The following is an 18,778-nucleotide window of genomic DNA, read 5'->3' as shown; positions in this document are numbered from 1 at the left end:
TTGAAGACGTCTGTGCTGACCGGAACAGATACAATAGAAACATGATAAAACTGCTGTCTCTGTTGATAATGTAACAGCTGAAATGGTTCCCATATGGTGTTGCCAGAATTGCCAAGCCCTAGTTTTCTCTCTGGCAGAAAAAGGAGGGTTGTGCGCTCATTGGTAAAGAATGTTGTACCTTTAAACCTGATAACCTGTACAGATTCATGATCTTACAGATCGCATTTGAAAAAAAAGTAATTCAAATTCACCAGACCCCGGAGTGGTCTCTGGGGAGCTGGATAAGTGGCTTCCTAGGAAACCAATGCTGGAGCAATTAGTATTCACAACCATACTAAGGAGTGTGGTCTCGGTGTCACTCGCAGACATGCCCAATGATTGTTTAACTTTGTTGTATTTTATACCGCGATTTACAAACTAGAATAAATAAACAACATGTATCTGATGACTGGGCCAGATGGGACCCATTCGAATGGCTAAAATCTCTCTTTGGTGACACTCCACCACGTCACGTGACAAAAGTAGGGAATGTGGGGGAAAAATATAGAAATCCTATCCTGCCTTTGTCCTCGGTGTGCTGTTACTCCTCACTTGGTTATCAGCAGCTCACATTCCTTTCTTCCAATCCAACTTGCAATGTAGAGGTTAATGATTATTATTCATGAGTAATAATCATTATATTGATAAGATGGGAAGGCTTAATTTAGAATACCAATGAAATCACTGCTAGTTATAAGAAATGACCATTCAGACACTGTTTGTAAAATGTTAAGGCCCCTTGGGCGTATGTCCCAGAGAGGGTATAAAAGCTTTATTCTGTCTCCAAACTTTGGGGAACAGTGTCATGTATGAGTTCTGTGTTGCACTGTTCCTCCCGTGCACGTAATAAATTCTGACTAGAACTCCCGACTTCAAATCATTCTTCCACCACAGAATGTTAAGTTTTGAATAGTTACATACACTGTATCATGACGTTTTGAGGAAACAACTTTTCTTTGAATCTCTGCTTCTATTATTGCATCCTGCAAGGCAACATAGTTGTTTTTTGGGCCTGGCGCTGTAGCCTGAGGTTGGAGCATGTAAATCACAGATGACAACTGATCATAAAATTAACATGTGGCAGTAAATAGGCCTACTATGCTATTCAACGTCTTCCTGTTTTAATATTATATTTTCTAAAGTTCATTACTTCTGTAGACTTGCTGAATTTATCATCAAGAGGTAGCTCTGGCCTGTTACTCTCAGCATGGTCCTCCTTTCTGTAACGATGTTGCAGTTACGTTCCGTTCAAAGAATGCTATTACAGGTGAGCCTCTATTGACACTGAGAGACATTTCCCCTCTTTTTCTTCCACATTTGAGAAGACATCAGCCTCCTTTTTATACACGTGCATGGTTTTGACAGACAGTTGATTCCGTATTTCATATCATACTAGAAAATCAATTTACTGGGTGAGTTCTGTGTACATTCTGTGGCATTGTTCACCACTATGGTTTAAGCCATGCTAACCTGTTGTGGATTCGCAGCTTGTCCGCTCAGTCTTGCTTGGAAAATGAATGTGGAAAAAGTTTAGTTAATTTTGTCTCAGTAACTCAAGGCAGGGAATGATGACGTCACCAAGGCATTCCACAGCCAAGGTCAGAAAATTATCCTCTTCCTTGAGTGAGTTCAGTTACATTCCAAACACAAGATCCCAATGTTACATTAGTGGGTTATGTAACATGGTTTAGCAATATATGCAACTTGGGACCTAATTTCCAGGATGATTAGTACAATAGTGGGTCCTTAAGTAATTATCTAATTACCAGGGTTTAATGTTGGATGCAAGAGAGATATCTGTGTGTAAAACAACAAAAACAGACCAAAGGTTTCAGATACAGTGCATCTCAGACCATCCTCAGACTGGGATGGGATGTTTATTCCACTGCATAACATGCTTAACAAACAAATGGTTAAACCACTGAGAACTTAAAAATGTCCACTGTATTGTGATTGTAGTTTGTGATTTTAATGGGGTTTTTAAATGTACTTTAGCATTATAATCCTCAAACTTAATGCGTGATGAAATGTGATTCATGCATTTTACTGCACTGTAGCAATACTGCAACATTTACATTATGTATCCATTGAATGATGCACTTATTCTTTATTCTTTAATGTTGTGACATGCTTTGGCATGGTGTTCCACTATATACAATTATGATTGATTTAATTTGAATGAGGATTAAAGATTCTCATTGTCCAAAATAAAAAGGGACATATTCCAAAAATGATCGAGCTAGTGAAGTGCTATTACTATTGCTTTTTTATATTTGTAAATTGACAATAATCTATGAAAAATGGAGACTGCATATTTATAATATTTTTTGGGAAGAATATGTGCCTTGCTTCATATTCTGCAGCAGACTCCCATTAGCAGACTGGAGCTGCATTTGCTCTCCAGACTACAGAGGGATAAGGTGGGGGAAGGTTGGCAGTGGATGCAGGTGGCAGGTGGGTTGCATGGTTCTATCTGTCCATAGTTTTTCGATGTTTCTGTATTTCGGTTCATTTTGTTGGCATGGTTGCTTAATAACTTAATTACAACAAAAACAAAATATATATAAATATTGGTTAAAAATGTTTAGCCCCTGTATAAAGTTTTATATGCCTAATTTATCATTGGCACCCTATGGCACTTAGCAAAGTATACAAACCAGACTTTGAGCACTCCATACAAAAAGTTACTTATGTTCAAGTTCAAGTTTATCTAAGTGCAAGGCACTTTCCTTGAACCAGCAATGTGTTTTGCATGTAAAAATGCTCTGCAATTAAGTTTATGTAACTTGGGCATCACTGGCAGATTCCCATCTCATCTGATAAGTGAATAATTTGACATTGCAAGTCACGATGTCTCATAAAGGGATTTGAGCTTAAGAAACAAAGCTGTGCTATTTTGAACAAATGGCTTAAATCTGCAGCTGCTGTACAAATGCTGGTGAAGTGGACTGGGCTTTCTAGAAATTATATATAGACCACACATGTTTTGCATTTCTGTATTCCAGTTTTGGTGTTAATACAGAAATTTTACCAGTTTTAACTTCCTTGATTTATGCTCTGTGCTCTTTACCACAAACACAGACATTCCAACAGACATTTTGTTTGTTGTTGTTTTCTTGTTTATGTCTGTGCAATGCCTGGAAGAAGACTGTGCTGAGTCTCCTACTACATTTTAATCTTACTCTCACTCAGCATTTCCTAGTCCTGTGACCTCGCAGTGTTGCCAGAATGAAATGTGTTCAGATTATGTAACCAGCACTACTTTTTAATCTTTGAAATGCATCATATCTCATTGTATGGGCCCTGCATATTGCATATCTGAAATACAGTTTAAAAAACCAAAGCATGCAAACTGCAGAACCCTGTTCATTTACACTGGAGATTTACCTGGATTTACCATATGTTACATGTTAGATCATTTGATATAAAATGCTGCACTTCCAGCTAGATTGAATTCCAAAGTGAAGGTTCAAGTAGCACGACTTTGTGCCGGTCTACTTTAAACAACCAATTCTGAGAACCATAGCTGAACATGATCTCATGAATCCAGCTTTAGGTGCCCACACAGAAGAACGATTATAGGTTAATCGCAAGGATGGGGTCCATGGGTGTAGATCACAGGCTTCTCTTGTATTTTGTCTTCAAAACTTCTAATACATACAACTAATGTGTATGTGCAATTTGCATAGCTCGCCATGGAAAATAACAAATTACACACACTACCAGCATAAGTTATTTTTTACCAGGGTAGGGTTCTGCGGAATGAGAATGAGGGGAGCGGCGCATTCTAAAAGGTATTATAAAAGGTTTAAAATACATAAAATCACAAACACAGACATACACAGAACCAGTGAGCATTACAGACGAGAGGAGGCAGTAATAATTTTAAACAAACATATTTCTTCCATTAAAATTAAAGCTGCTATGCAATGCATGAAGACTGGAGAAGGCACACAAATGAAGTGCAAATGTGTAAAAACATGCGTCGAATTAAAGTAAACAAATGGACAAATGTGCAGTGGGCTGAGACTGTTACAGTAATATAAAGCATAAATTGTCACCGATGTCCAGAGATCATGTGTTTTAGGTTCAACAGCTGGTTTAAACATTGTCATACTGACATTGGATTGTCTCCAGACACTAACGCGGGATTGAATTGTGTACTCGTGTTCAAAAGAATGGCTAACCTGAAATCGTTGCACACAAATTACTGAAACTGGAAGCACATCTTTCACAATGAATGCTATTAGATTTTCTGTCATTTCCTGTTTACATAGCCTATGTCATTTATTGGGCGCTTTGAAAATCCAAACCTTTTTGACTTTTTTTTCAGTTGTCACCAGACAAGGTGAAGCAATGTTTTTCTCTGTAGTGCACATGCATACACAATGTGCTTTCATTGTATTTTACCACTTTCTGACAAAGTGTGAATTGTACTTTGGCCTTTTCTTTTAAATCTACAATAAACCAGGGTCGCTTTGGATCGGTGGAATTCTGCAGATCTGTGCAGAACTACAGAAATCTGTGCTTTTGATGTTGACGTAACATCCGCTACTTTAGCAAATAGTGTGAATGAACATTTCCGGTTAGTCAGCTAAAAGTGCTGAGATTGACAACATCTGTAATTAGTCGGCTATTCAACTAGTCGACTTTTTGGTGCTAGCCCTAGTATGTACGGCTTCTCTGTTGTACAGTATTTGCCGTGCCCCTGCACATAACCCAGCATTTTGGGATTGTGGAGGACACTTACATGATACATATTTCTGATTAACCACTCTACCATATATGATGTAATTAAGAACCAGACTGTAGACTACCCCCTGAGGTCGTCTCGAGTCTCGTTCTCAAGTACAGTATTAAAGTTGTTTGTGGTGTTGACGCAACCGTATTTATTATTTTTAGGTCTGTTAAATGAGAACTAATGCGGTTTAAATGCATAGTGTAGTCAAGGCCTTTATTTCACTGGCAGCAATAGCAAGAATATTCATATGATACTAAATCTGCGAGAGAGCATTCTGCAATTCATAGTAATTAATATTGCAGATTATGATAAGGACATTGCTTTTCTTATGATGCAGATATGTGCTGCAAATGGTATTTCTCCAATTGCTTGTACATGGCAGGTTTAGATGTATTTCTCTGCTAGGTCTGGGAATGCTGTACAATGCTGTTACACATTATCATTAGTTTCAGATCCATGCAGAATGTGTGACTGATAAGATGAACCACATTTTGAAGCATTTAATTTCTCCCCATACAACAGTGACAGATGACTGCACCTACATGTATCCTCCAACCCAGAGTTTAATTTGTAGAATATTCTTGACAATAGTACTGAGTATGATCAGTACTTGACAAATGATCTAGAATTATGTAAATGATCAATCATCCAATCATTGTGTTTTAAGTTAGTAGTGTTTAATGTTGGATGCAGGAGACATATAACTATCTGTGTGCACAACAAAAACAACCAAAAGATTCAGATACAATGCATCTGTGACCATCCTCAGGCTGGGATGGGATGTTCTAATTATATGGACAAACTGTGGACATTTATTAAATATGAAACAACAAAGAACCCAATATCACATAATACAGTGAAGTGAAAGGTGTATTCTTTTACAACAATTACATCTTACTTTATTTTTGCCATTCACAAAAAGAGCAATTTTATGTATTTAAAAAATGGTTAAACCACTAAGAACCATCTGAGTAATGATAAAAATACCTTCAAGCATTAAGAATACTAACAAATACAAAAAAATACAAAAATAAGAGCAACATCCAATATAACTCAAATGTTCACTGTAATTAGTTTGTACCAAAAACACCTTTGAGAAAGTCCAAAATGATCTCAATTAACCAAAGAAGTCTACATATAAAACAAGCAAATATCATCTTAAAATATAAAAAGATTGAATCGGCCCTTGTGTAATTTTGAATGGGTAATTAAAATAGGGGCAGCGGCATTCAAACAGCTACAGTATAAAAATAGAGGTTTGCCATGAGCAATTAAGCCTCAGTATACTAGTGTGCGGTGCAGCTCAAGCCCCCGACCAGTTGGATATTCTCTCAAGGAATTTATTGGATTCTGTTCTCATTTTCCTTCCGCATAATGACCACAATTCATTTTAAATTATTTAATCACCCTTAAGTAGGTATACCCATATAAATATATTTATAAATATATCAATTCATTCTCCTTGCCCCTCAGACGGATGACTTTCAGGCGTCTCTTCATTCAGGTCATCCTCAGGTGCTTCCATCTGTATTTCAATAGCATCAGCCTTGGCATTCTCCAATAGCAGAGGCTTCTCCCTGTTCCCTGAAATCAGCTGCCTCTTTTTCTCCCCCTCTTCTTGTGCTGCTTCTTCATTTTTCTTCCTCAGCAGGCGTTCTGCCTTCTCAGCCTTTTTCATTTTTCTGAATTTGTCGAGGTTTTTTTCTGGGTATGTCACCTCTGCGAGGGGCAGTTTGTATATGGTTTTGGTTTCAGTGGTGAACTGCAGGAATGTGAGTGCTGACAGGCAGAAGGGCCATGTACAGGCCGGCAGACCGTACTAAAAATGAAACAAATCTGAAGTAATTTTCCCCTAAATGAAAACCTCTAATTTAGTCCTGGCATAAATGGTTAATGGTTCTGGTAAAGCCAAGTGTCTGGCTCATTAAAACTGATCTTCATTCCCCAACTTTCAACAATGGTTGGTGACGGACAGCCTTAGCTAAGAGGCTGCATAACTGCCATACAATTATGAACATATTAATAACATAATACATTGTTAATAACAATGTAGTAACATATATGCATACATACATTTCTGCATGTTATTACGACGTTGTTTGCACTTCTATAGCAGTACAATTCTGCTCTAATACATTTTAATAATTTATTAACTGTAATTTGCAATTCCCTATCTCACATGTTATGGGAGAAGGACGTCACAGATCTTCAGGAATTAAAGTGCCCATACTGTACACTGAGCTGAAGAGGCAGTGTACTTAAGAACTGTTTGAAAGGTGGCTGTGGGTGTATTGAAAATGCGTGATAGCTATACTCACCACAGACATCACATTGGCAATGGCTGCTCCCAGGTATGCACAGAAAAATGCTGAAGAAAAGTAAAAGAATCATGACTTTTAAAAAAGTTTTCAGTCATTCTTCCTTTTTCATTTATAAATATTGTTTATTATTTTTATTTTTTTTCATTAACACTTAAACACAATGAAGTATTAATGTAATACAAATAATAATAATTTTGGTTCACTGTGTGTATGAAACTTACCACAGGCAACTGCTAGCAGATGAGCCTGCCACGTCAGAGCATAGAACATCCCCCCGATGGCAATGCAGGCCAGCACACAGTTATACCCCCACAAACCGAAGTAAATGTCCCCAAAAGGTGCTGCAAGAGCCAATCCTGAATAAGGAAGTGGGAAGTAGAACTGACAGTCAGGGCAGCAAAGACAGGCAGACAATGTAAACCATTGTGTATTTTATATTGTTTGATCTCCTATTACTGTTATAGGAGGGATAAAAATAAGTAGCTTAACTTTGTCAACACGGTCAGTTACCCATAGAGGCAGGTTTAAAATAGAGGTGTTGTTTTTTTTAGACCAAATAGAGTTAGATCAAAAAGTAAAGTTGGAAATGTAATCCGCTAAACAGAGGGCACAGGGGGATGGGGGGTAAGGGAGTACAAAGATCTTCACAAGGATGGCAGCAAGTTATATAGTACGTAACAAAGTTACGTACCATAGTCCTTGACCACACAAGGAAATCAACAATTGATGATCATCTCAAATAAACTCAGCACACAAAGTGAAAGTCCTGTAGGCTGTCCTTCACAACAACCATACATAAAACCATGGCTTCTGAAGACAGAGAAATGGTAGATAATGTGCCTTGCATATGCACGTACATGCAGCTACCTAACATTAACATGTTAACAAATGCAAACAGATTGCTTCCTAGCCTAACTTATCTAAATCAGTATCAGTGTTACGGTTGATGCAAAGTATTTCAGATTCCAAGCATTGCTGTGTACACGTGTAAACCCTGTCTTGTCTAATGAAAATCATATTACGCTGACATTTACAAACATAATTTTCACAATACATGTATCAGAGAAAGATTAAAACTGTAGCTTATGGTTTTTGTTTGTTTTATTATGAAACAAAAAAGAAAAGCTCACACTCTTTCAGCACTCCAAAACTAAAATAATAGATTTTATTTGGGGAAAAAGCAAAGTGTCGGCTAGAAAGCCTTCATCAGGACATATCAATGCTGAGACCAGACAACTAATATAACAGTTGACAAGGGAGTTCAATTAGTAACAGGCATAAAATCAATTAACAATAATTAGTGCATAGAATCGGTAAAATTCCATTAAAGGATTTTTTTTAAATACACTTTACCTACTGCCCTTCTCCCCAGAAAAGTGAATACAGTTTGTTGCTTCACACCTTTGTGAAAATTGGTGCACAAAACACAGGGCTCTCACCTGAAACCATTCCAACTGCTGAACCAATCGTTGCATGCAAGAAAGTAATGGGGGAGGAAATGAACAGAGCTACCATGAAGATGCCTCCCGTCCAGGGATTGTCACAGCCGTACACCTGGCCCACACCAACAGGCACCGAGCGGAAAAGCTTGCAAGAGAAACAAAAACAGGTATTTACAGCAGAACATCAGAAAACACGTAGACAAAGCTCTGATTTTAATGATCTCACTATATTAGCTATATTGACATGTATTATTCTCTGTGTATAAAACTTTTTTGTTTTCTAGTTTGGGTGCAGCTGCAATCAACTTTATGTATTCTCCTTAAAGACATAACTGACGCCTCCTCTTAAATATCTTTAAAATAAAGAAAATGTATGATCCCTGGGAGCCCAGGCAACCCGCGCCCTGGTTGCTTTAACAGATGAATGCAGTTCAATAGTCCATATTTGGCGTCAATAAGTCTTTGCTTTATGCTCTGTGCTCTTATTCCAGACATGCCAAACACTGCATGAAAACACGCACAGTGCTGTTCTTACAAAAGCTTTATTATTATTCTTCCGTTCGTATCGTACAGACTCCAGATTCACACAGAGGCTCATTGTGATGCCGCTCGGGCTGCGGTGCTGTTTGTGCGGCTGGATCGATATTGATTGAGATCTGATCGATTAAAAAAAAACAAAATCCCATTGACTTGAATGGTGGAACGGATTCCCGCGCACAGACAGACCAACTGACAGACCGGAAGCCAATCAGCGTTGAATATGCAAATTACGGCCAAGTCAGTAGCCAATCAGCGGTCACGATTCCCATCATTCGATTCCTCCTCTGTCTCTGGTATACCCTGCGCCTGCGCGCTGCACTGTGATTTGCCCTGCGGTCACAGCTGTATTATTGATTTCTGTATTAAACACTGTATAATTATAATACTTTTACCACTGCCACTACTAATAATAATTATACTATATTCAATGTGTGCATACGGGGCTTTAATACGGATTATTTGTCATGTTATTCCATATTATTCAGTCTTGTTAACTGCGCTACAAGCCGACATGTCTCAGTTCATTCCCTATATTATAATATAGCATTTGTTCTGTGATCTTACCTGCTTTAAAGAACTTTTAGCATACGATATCCCCATACAATACTGTATCACATCATATAAACTACATTATATCAGCATAATACTGTTTTATATAATATGTATTCACTGCTACTACTTATATACTAAATTACACTCGTTAACTCTTTTATATATTAATATGTATTCCACTTCTTAGGTTACTAATAATAATAACGCCACATTAAACTCGTATATACGGGACTTTAGTGCCGATTATTAGCGCACATGTGAGCGCGGTGCTGTTTAAAAGTGCAGCCGAGTCTACGAGCCTGTCAGCCTGATATTAATCTCCATTATATCCCATTGCGCTCTGCGTTAAAACATTGCATGCATGTGTTTAATATAACTTGAAATGCTTAATCTTTTTAATGTATACTGGTACATACCGATCTTTTAAATGCATAATAAGTCAATATAAGCAGATCGTAATCATACAATTTGTCAGACCATATCCATCCTTTATTTATAGTATTAGAAGTGCCTATAGCTGTGAATGTACGCATAGTAATGGTAAGTTTAAAGCACGTCATGAAAACAGCGATATAACAATAATAGTTTAAAAGAAAGTCCCTACAAAATAGTGCCAAATATAACATTAGAGAGCCCTTCCTTCACAATCCAGCAGAGGATAGTCGAACAAGCACACACACACACACACACACACATATATATATATATACACTCACCTAAAGGATTATTAGGAACACCATACTAATACTGTGTTTGACCCCCTTTCGCCTTCAGAACTGCCTTAATTCTACGTGGCATCGATTCAACAAGGTGCTGAAAGCATTCTTTAGAAATGTTGGCCCATATTGATAGGATAGCATCTTGCAGTTGATGGAGATTTGTGGGATGCACATCCAGGGCACGAAGCTCCCGTTCCAACACATCCCAAAGATGCTCTATTGGGTTGAGATCTGGTGACTGTGGGGGCCAGTTTAGTACAGTGAACTCATTGTCATGTTCAAGAAACCAATTTGAAATGATTCGACCTTTGTGACATGGTGCATTATCCTGCTGGAAGTAGCCATCAGAGGATGGGTACATGGTGGTCATAAAGGGATGGACATGGTCAGAAACAATGCTCAGGTAGGCCGTGGCATTTAAACGATGCCCAATTGGCACTAAGGGGCCTAAAGTGTGCCAAGAAAACATCCCCCACACCATTACACCACCACCACCAGCCTGCACAGTGGTAACAAGGCATGATGGATCCATGTTCTCATTCTGTTTACGCCAAATTCTGACTCTACCATCTGAATGTCTCAACAGAAATCGAGACTAATCAGACCAGGCAACATTTTTCCAGTCTTCAACTGTCCAATTTTGGTGAGCTTGTGCAAATTGTAGCCTCTTTTTCCTATTTGTAGTGGAGATGAGTGGTACCCGGTGGGGTCTTCTGCTGTTGTAGCCCATCCGCCTCAAGGTTGTACGTGTTGTGGCTTCACAAATGCTTTGCTGCATACCTCGGTTGTAACGAGTGGTTATTTCAGTCAAAGTTGCTCTTCTATCAGCTTGAATCAGTCGGCCCATTCTCCTCTGACCTCTAGCATCAACAAGGCATTGAAGCAACTGCCATGTGATTGGTTGATTAGATAACTGCATTAATGAGAAATTGAACAGGTGTTCCTAATAATCCTTTAGGTGAGTGTATATATATATATATATATATATATATATATATATATATACATATATATATTTAAAACCCTACCCGACTAGCCACATGGTCTTGCGAGTAATCTAACCAAACAGCTCATCGCTTTCTAATTAAACCACGCCCCCTTCCCAGTCTGCACTGCCTTAAAGTGACAGTAATAGTAATGGTATTATAAAGCACATTACACGTCCCCTCTGACAATTTCCACTCTATAAGTACTGGCCTCTAATTCAAGCTCTTTAACTATGCAATTAATATTACAGGCCAACTTAATAATAACAAATCAAACAACTTTATATAGTGCCCCATAACATTTCATATAATTTTTTAATTGTCAATAATAATAAATGCAACCTAAACATATGACTATATATATATATATATATATATATATATATATATATATATATATATATATATATATATACTGTAGTACCTTGTCATATACTATAGTATAACAAATACTACAGTACTACAGTTCTACAACAAATACTATGGTAGTGTCTTATACTAGTATATACTGTATAGTATACTGTATTACCTTGTGATGTATTATAGTAATTACTAAAGCAGTGCAACTTATACTACAGTATACTATAGTAGCTTGTGATATACTATAGTACACTATTGAATACTGTAGTGCCTTGTAATATACTACAGTTCTACAATACATACTATGGTACAGTGTTGTATACTATAGTATACTGAATTAATGTGATGTATTATAAATATTACTACAGTACAATAAATACTATAATACACTGTTTTATACCATATTACACTATTATACTATACTGTAGTATCTTGTACTTACTACACTACTATATGTACAGTGAAACATACTGCTTATTATACTCAAACACACTTTCACATGCAGACAAAGTTTCTCCAGGAACTTTAGCATTCTAGTTTTTTTTTTTACTTCTGTACAATGCCTGGAAGAAAACTGTGATGAGTCTCCTACTACATTTTAATCTTTCTCTCACTCAGCATTTCTTAGTCCTGTGACCTTGCAGTGTTGCCAGAATGAAATATGTTCAGATGTAACCAGCACTACTTTTTAATCTCTGAAATGCATCATATCTCATTGTAAGGGCCCTGCATATTGCATAACTTAAATAGTTTAATAAACCAAAGCATGCAAACTGCAGAACTGTATTCATTTGCACTGGAGATTTACCTGGATAAAATGTGTAATCTCATCTGATTTTAAATGCTGCACTTCCAGCTAGATTGAATTCCCAAGTGAAGATACAAGTACGACTTTGTCCCTGTCTACATTACATAACCGATCCTGAGAACTGTACTTGAACTCAATCTGTAGAACTGGACTATAGACTACACCCTGAGGTTGTCTCGAGTCCGGTCCTTTAGTACAGAATTAAAATTGTCTGTAGTGTAGACGCAAAAGTTGTATGTAGCACACTTAGGATTGGTTAAAAGACAAGTTATGTGGTTTAAATTCAGGGCCTTTATTTCATTAGTATCACTGACAGTTATAGAAATGATATTTGATGATATCACTTATGTTGTAAGATGCCCTGGATAATAATAATAATAATAATATTTGAATAATGTAACTTACCAACGCAAAATCGATATCTGACCATGTGAGGTTTGGCAGAGAAGTCCTGGGCTGAATAAGAACTTGTGGGAAGTAGTTATTGTAGTGCCCTGTTGCTACCATGTGCAAACAGACTAGAATATTAAAGGGCAGGGTGAACACCGGAAGATCCCATCTGCTGTTGATTGACGCCAGGGCACTGGAAACTAGGGGGCTGAAAAATATTGTTTTAAATGATTGGTTCATGATATATTGCATCCTAGAGAACAGTACAGGAGAAAGAACATTACAAATTAATTCTAAGTTATTAAGATTTCTGATTCAGGAACCTGAAGGGGTGGACCACTTCCCTCTCCATAGCGCAACAAGGACTCAACGTGGAAACGTGTGGCAAGTAGGTGTGTTTAGGACTGAAAATAGGAGACTCTTCATTACACAAAGAGTTGTATTCATTTGAAACAGTGTTCCTGGACATGTAGTGGTATTTGACTCTGTGTTGCTCCATTAAATTGCTGGAGGAATGTCTGGGATGAATAAAATGCAGAACTGCATTGGAGCCATGTTTAGTACAAAGGCAGACAATGAGATAGGATATTGAAGAGTACGGAAATAAAATGTGCCACTCACCATGTCATAGACATGAAGATGTTGGGCAGCAGAAGCCACCAGTACCAGTCTCCTTTAGCAGAGAAAACTGCCATCAAAAGACCAACAAGGATTCCGTTGTAACCATAGAGTCCAGCAGCAATTGACCCTCTGAAGATGGAAATTGTAAAAGCTTGAGAAGTCAGATTTAGATTTTTGGTAATTTTTATTGTTTATTAATCTTTTGGGGAAATATTTTGGGTATAAAACCACATTTGTGAAGCATTTATATTTTCCCTATACAACACTGATGGTTGACTTCACCTACATGTATCCACTAAGCCAGAGTTCAATTCCTAGAATATAATTGACAATAGTGATGATCTTAAGTTATGCTAATAATCAATCAGTCAATCTTTGTTTGGTAAAGCACCCTTCACAAAGGAAAACTGCCTCAGAGTGCTTTACAAAATCAGTGTATCCATGATGCACAAGTCAGTGTAGACATGTATTATCTAACTGTTCACAGCAGCACCCAATGGGTTATCACACATCCTCTTCTGCTCTACATCTCTGTGAAATGGGCAATGGGAGATATAAACTCTTGGCACCTGTTTTGCCTCAGGATGAGTGCAGAGATGGTCGCAAACACAGTTCCCACAAAGCCATTGAGTGCCCACCACCTGTTCTGCAGCAACAGCCCAGCGAATATGATCAGGCCACTGAGGGGGTTATTGACGAACATCACCTGCGCCACGCCTCGCAGGACCCAGTCGAAGAACTGGAACACCAGAAACCTTTCTGTGAAAAATCGAGATGACAGACCACCTGTTATCACAAGCACAGATTCATCATAATCCCGGCACTAAATTCAGCCAATTGGTCAGAATGGTCGATGTCTTCTTCTCCATGGTAGGGAAGGAGGGAGGTAGAAAAGCATGTTGAATGCTTGGTCCTAGGTAAAGCTGTCAAAGCTCACACCCCTAATATGGGTAGTATTTGTAGATAGTCAAGAAAAGTTAAAATGTAATAGTTTAGCCCGTTGACCCCAGGCTGTACTGACAACCAGATCAAAAACCATAATGCAAGTGCAACTTGCTATTGATATTTTAGAGAAGGAATAACTCGGGCATTATCAGGTCATACAAGAATGTTAAAACAATTGCCACAGAATTAAAATATGAACATTTGAGTTTCATTTTTTTAGAATGTAGTTTTAATTAATTAACTAATTAGGATCCTCTGATATGTTTCATTTTCTTCCTTCCTAGCCTTTGTGGAAGCAATGGGATCTCGGGCAGCAGATCTCCTAATTGACCAGGGGTATTCTTACCTATAGAGGCCACTAACCTTTCATGTCATTTTTCTAAACTCAATATTATATAACCAGGAGCCTCCAAACACTGTGGTTCACAGTAGGGATGCTGTCAGTTTGCAATATCTCACCTTTCATCCATTCTCCATAGACTTTCATGTCCCCTGAGATGTAGGAGACCACTCTGAAGAGTCGGGCCTTGGCTTGCAAAGCTGTTGACCTCAGGTCTGTTTCTTTTCCTCCCTCCTTTTCCAACTTGGGTTTCTTCTGGTCTGTGCCATTCTGTTCAGTGATTTCAGGGAGGGGGTTTGCCATGAGTGGTTGTAGCTCCTTTGGCAGCTGATGATGATTGAAAATGAAAATGGAAAAATAAATGACATGCATATCTGCATTGGGTTAATACAAACTGTTTGGTCTATAAGTCCACCTGAATCAAATCTCATTTCTCCAGAGGGGATTGTCACAGCAAAAGCATCAGAAGAGAGAGGTGCTTCAACCTATCCTCACGTTGTTATTTATGAACAGAAATAATTCAGGTATGTCACGTTAACAACTGTAGTCACATTTGGGGAAGTACATATTTATTTGATATATGTTAAGCAAATGTAGCATTTACTCTTAAATACCCTTTAACTGTGTTTAAGAGTAGGAGCTGGACATTGCAAGTTTAAAAATCATGTAGTGTTCACAAACTTTGAAGAAGAAAATAAGATTATATAAAGTCCCTTTCTTCATTGATGGTATCTGTGAATGACATGAGGACCTGTTGTTTTCTCTGAATCAAGAATATTCTTACCTTTAGGTTAAAACTTGAAGTGTTTTCTGTGGATTGTGCCTTGAAGTTCAGAGAGCTACTGCAGAAACGTGAGATATTCTTCGGAATATCCTAATATGAGTATGAGAGAAAATCAGTATGAGTGAAGGAACATACACTATTGGAGTACACCACAAACACTAAGCCATTCTTCAGCTGGGAGAACATCTATCTATCCTTATTCAATAACCGCTTCGCCCAATATAGGTACATGGTGAGTTGGAGTCCAATCAGGCAGACATCCAGGGCTGGCCTTACACCCACACATCACACTATGGCGGTATTTATGGTACCCAGTCATCCAAAGCAGCATGTCTTATATTCCCGGTGAAAAGTCCTGTGGTCATAGGGAGAATCTGTAGACTCCACGCAAGCAGAAGCAATTCTCGGTCAAAGTGTGTGATCTTGTTATTTTTCTTGCAGTATGTGATTATCTGTTTTATTCCAATATAGTGTAGAAATGTGGTATAATTGTATGTGTTGGTGCATGGGAGGTATATTCATTTAAAGGAAAAGTCCAATTCTGTTGGTTCTGTTAAAGCAAGCAAAATCCAAACGTCACCTGACATCTCTGACCACTCAAGGCTCTTTTTGTTTATGACAATATATCTTTATTCCTACTCTCGGAAATATATCAACTGTTCACAAAGTCTTGATGCTTTCTGTTGTGATATTCCACTGCCACAGAAACTTGCCACATAGCTCTTTTCTGAAAATCAAAAATGTACAACCCTCTTTACCAACCAACCTTTACAAAAATAATACATAAAATTTAGACTAGATAAATAACAATAGGAACAATATACAATAACACAGGTTTTTATATTCTTTAACAACTGAAATCATAAATCATATTACTACAACTTTTTACATTTAAGAGCACCTTTGCATTTAAGTAATGCATATTTTGATTTACATAAATGTAATAAATTACAAAATGTATTACCATATACATGCTAGAGTAAAGAAAATATTTGACCTACCAGTGAAAAAAAATAAAACAAATTAAATGTAATTTAAAAAAAATTAAAGCATTACAAGTTTCGATATATGAGTAGTAGAAAGTGGCTTCTGACAATAAATTAAAGTGTGATAGGGCACAGATTTGTAGGCAGGTTTTGCCTTTGTAATTTGTTAATCTATCATGATGATTTGTGTGTAAATAAATGCTCCTGACAACACTGAAACTTCTTTGTATGATTTTTTTAATAGTACAGTACACACAAGGTATGTAACCTATATTCCTTTCAAGAAATTTTGAGATGGTAAACTGCATTGTATTTAATATTAAAATGGTGTTGACACCATAATTCTTTGTAACAAAAAATAATGGCATGCATTCAAAAAAGTATGCATGTGTTTTGATAAATTAAACCATTTAATTTCCTAATTTAGCAAGTGTGTACATTTAGAATTAAATATAATAAATATAATAATAATTACCTCGCTGTGATATAGACCCGGCATAAATGTGTTCAGCACTCAACGCAAGAGGTCCCAGGAGTAGATTAAACTAACATAACTTACTACTGCCTGCATCTTTTATAGGAGCTGCAAATTAGGGGTGTGTCTGTTTGTGTGTGTGTGTGTGTGTGTGTGTTGGAAGACAGGTGGGGGGGGCATCAAGGAGTGTGGGGATGGGGCAGGACTTGGCTGTATTACATTTTTATTATTACAGGAAACCGTTCAGAAGACTGCACTTCCATAGGTTATTCACCCTTAAGTGATTAAAATGAATTTGTCATTCTAGGACTGTGAGGCTCCTCCTTCTTTCTTTAAATACCTACCTGGATGGGGGGCCCCACCCTGCAATGTGGGTGAACCAACAGGCTTCTGTATTTGGTCATAAAATACTAGAAGTCTCTGTGTTCTTAATGGGCAGGCTTTCATAGTATTTTGATTACATTTTGTTGTGCGTATCTTTTAAACAAATGTAATCTCCATTTTTAAGGTAACCCAAAACCTTCACAAAATTTACTTTTTGGCACTGCACGTCATTGCAAAATAAATCAAATCTAATAATTTTTCTTGGCTCCTGTTTGAAATGAAGCATGAAAGCATTTCAGCATTGACACATTACCTCACGTCCTGTGTTGACCTATATAAGTGCTGTTTACCGGGATGACAAACTGTTCTTTTGAATACATTTTTGTTTTAGATGTTATCCTTTGTCTTTTTTTTAGGGAATGCTCGAAAACAGAAAACAAAATGTGATCTAAAGTATAAGGCAGCCATGCTGCATGGACTGTCACACGTCTTCCCAATTAATTCTCGTTCTGCAAGCTTTTTAATCTGTAATTGTGAGGTGAAGGTGCACTATTTTATATGGGAGTAATGGAGAAAAACTGCAGTTTTGAAATTATGAAGCTTTTGCATGCCCAGAGCTGCACCTGTAGATTTCAGTTTGGAATAGGATTTCAAATACACATACAGACGTCCATTAAGCAAAGTGATAGTTCAGGCAGGAAGCTGACCTAATCATACACAGCAGGTAAAAGCCTATTGGATGCATCAGAAAATAAATAGGAGAAAATATTTAAACTCACCCAAAACAGTGTCCTCTGTCGTGTTTTTGACCATGTTCACCTGTGCTCCTGCATGTGCTCTTTTTTTTTTTTTTGCACTTTGCTTGCCTGAGCTCTGTGTTTTCCTCAGGTCCTGGGTTTCACATGCACAGTCACTGAAGAAACCCTCTTAAATTGACGAAAACAGCAGCGCAGGAGTTGTGTTGCAAATGGAAAATAAGTATTTTATTCAGGCCGGCCCGGAAGAAGAAGAACAGAGTCTCGGGTTCAAACAGCTTTTTCTTACAGATATCTTCTGGGTTTGCATTTTTATACAGTTCTAAACAAAAGGTATATAATGTCCAATCAGCAGAGGGCAATGTCCCGGATGTGCATGTGGAATGGCTCAGCCCTCGCTTCTCTACTTCCTCTTCTTCCTTTGGAGGGTGGAGTTACCAAGCATCGGGGCGACGTCACCGCTTCCTCCGCAAAGCATTCTGGGATGCACAAAGGACTGTGGGAGAGAGAGTGGTTCGACGTGTTTTGCACGTGGAACCAGACAAAGAGAAAAGTGGGTGTGCAGGGGGACAGAGACAGACAGACAGACAGAACTATACAACAAAATTTTACATATTCCATTCAAATAAATATATATATATATATACTTG

General features: G+C 37.7%; 1 protein-coding gene across 3 annotated transcripts; it reads right to left on the bottom strand.

The window, feature by feature from the left end:
- Positions 1–5,517: 5,517 nt before the first annotated feature.
- On the bottom strand, positions 5,518–18,262 carry slc14a2 (solute carrier family 14 member 2). Of its 3 annotated transcripts, none has more exons than XM_066712001.1 (10): positions 18,153–18,262; positions 15,589–15,678; positions 14,924–15,131; positions 14,089–14,278; positions 13,520–13,648; positions 12,914–13,106; positions 8,541–8,688; positions 7,323–7,457; positions 7,099–7,148; positions 5,518–6,599 (listed from the first exon to the last, which is right to left on the bottom strand). In XM_066712001.1, exons 3-10 carry the CDS (start codon positions 15,105–15,107, stop codon positions 6,234–6,236), a joined length of 1,395 nt encoding a protein of 464 aa, XP_066568098.1. In that variant the 5' UTR covers positions 15,108–15,131; positions 15,589–15,678; positions 18,153–18,262; the 3' UTR covers positions 5,518–6,233. The 3 variants fall into 3 exon arrangements, with proteins under 3 accessions (XP_066568098.1, XP_066568097.1, XP_066568099.1); XM_066712000.1 differs by lacking the exon at positions 18,153–18,262 and adding an exon at positions 17,050–17,108; XM_066712002.1 differs by lacking the exon at positions 18,153–18,262 and adding an exon at positions 16,169–16,387.
- Positions 18,263–18,778: the final 516 nt, after the last annotated feature.

This window comes from Amia ocellicauda, chromosome 8, assembly GCF_036373705.1.
Source record: "Amia ocellicauda isolate fAmiCal2 chromosome 8, fAmiCal2.hap1, whole genome shotgun sequence".
NCBI classification, from domain to species: domain Eukaryota; kingdom Metazoa; phylum Chordata; class Actinopteri; order Amiiformes; family Amiidae; genus Amia; species Amia ocellicauda.
Note: the sequence above shows the minus strand (reverse complement) of the source record. Positions and strands in the feature narration are given on the sequence as shown.

Coding starts and splice junctions, on each gene's coding strand:
- slc14a2 (XM_066712000.1), bottom strand. CDS start 17,073: ATGCCGGGTCTATATCACAGCGAG. Junction 8,689..12,913: donor CAGATATCGATTTTGCGTTG/GTAAGTTACATT, acceptor TTCTCTTGCAAG/CTTTTCCGCTCGGTGCCTGT. Junction 7,458..8,540: donor AGCAGTTGGAATGGTTTCAG/GTGAGAGCCCTG, acceptor TTCCTTATTCAG/GATTGGCTCTTGCAGCACCT.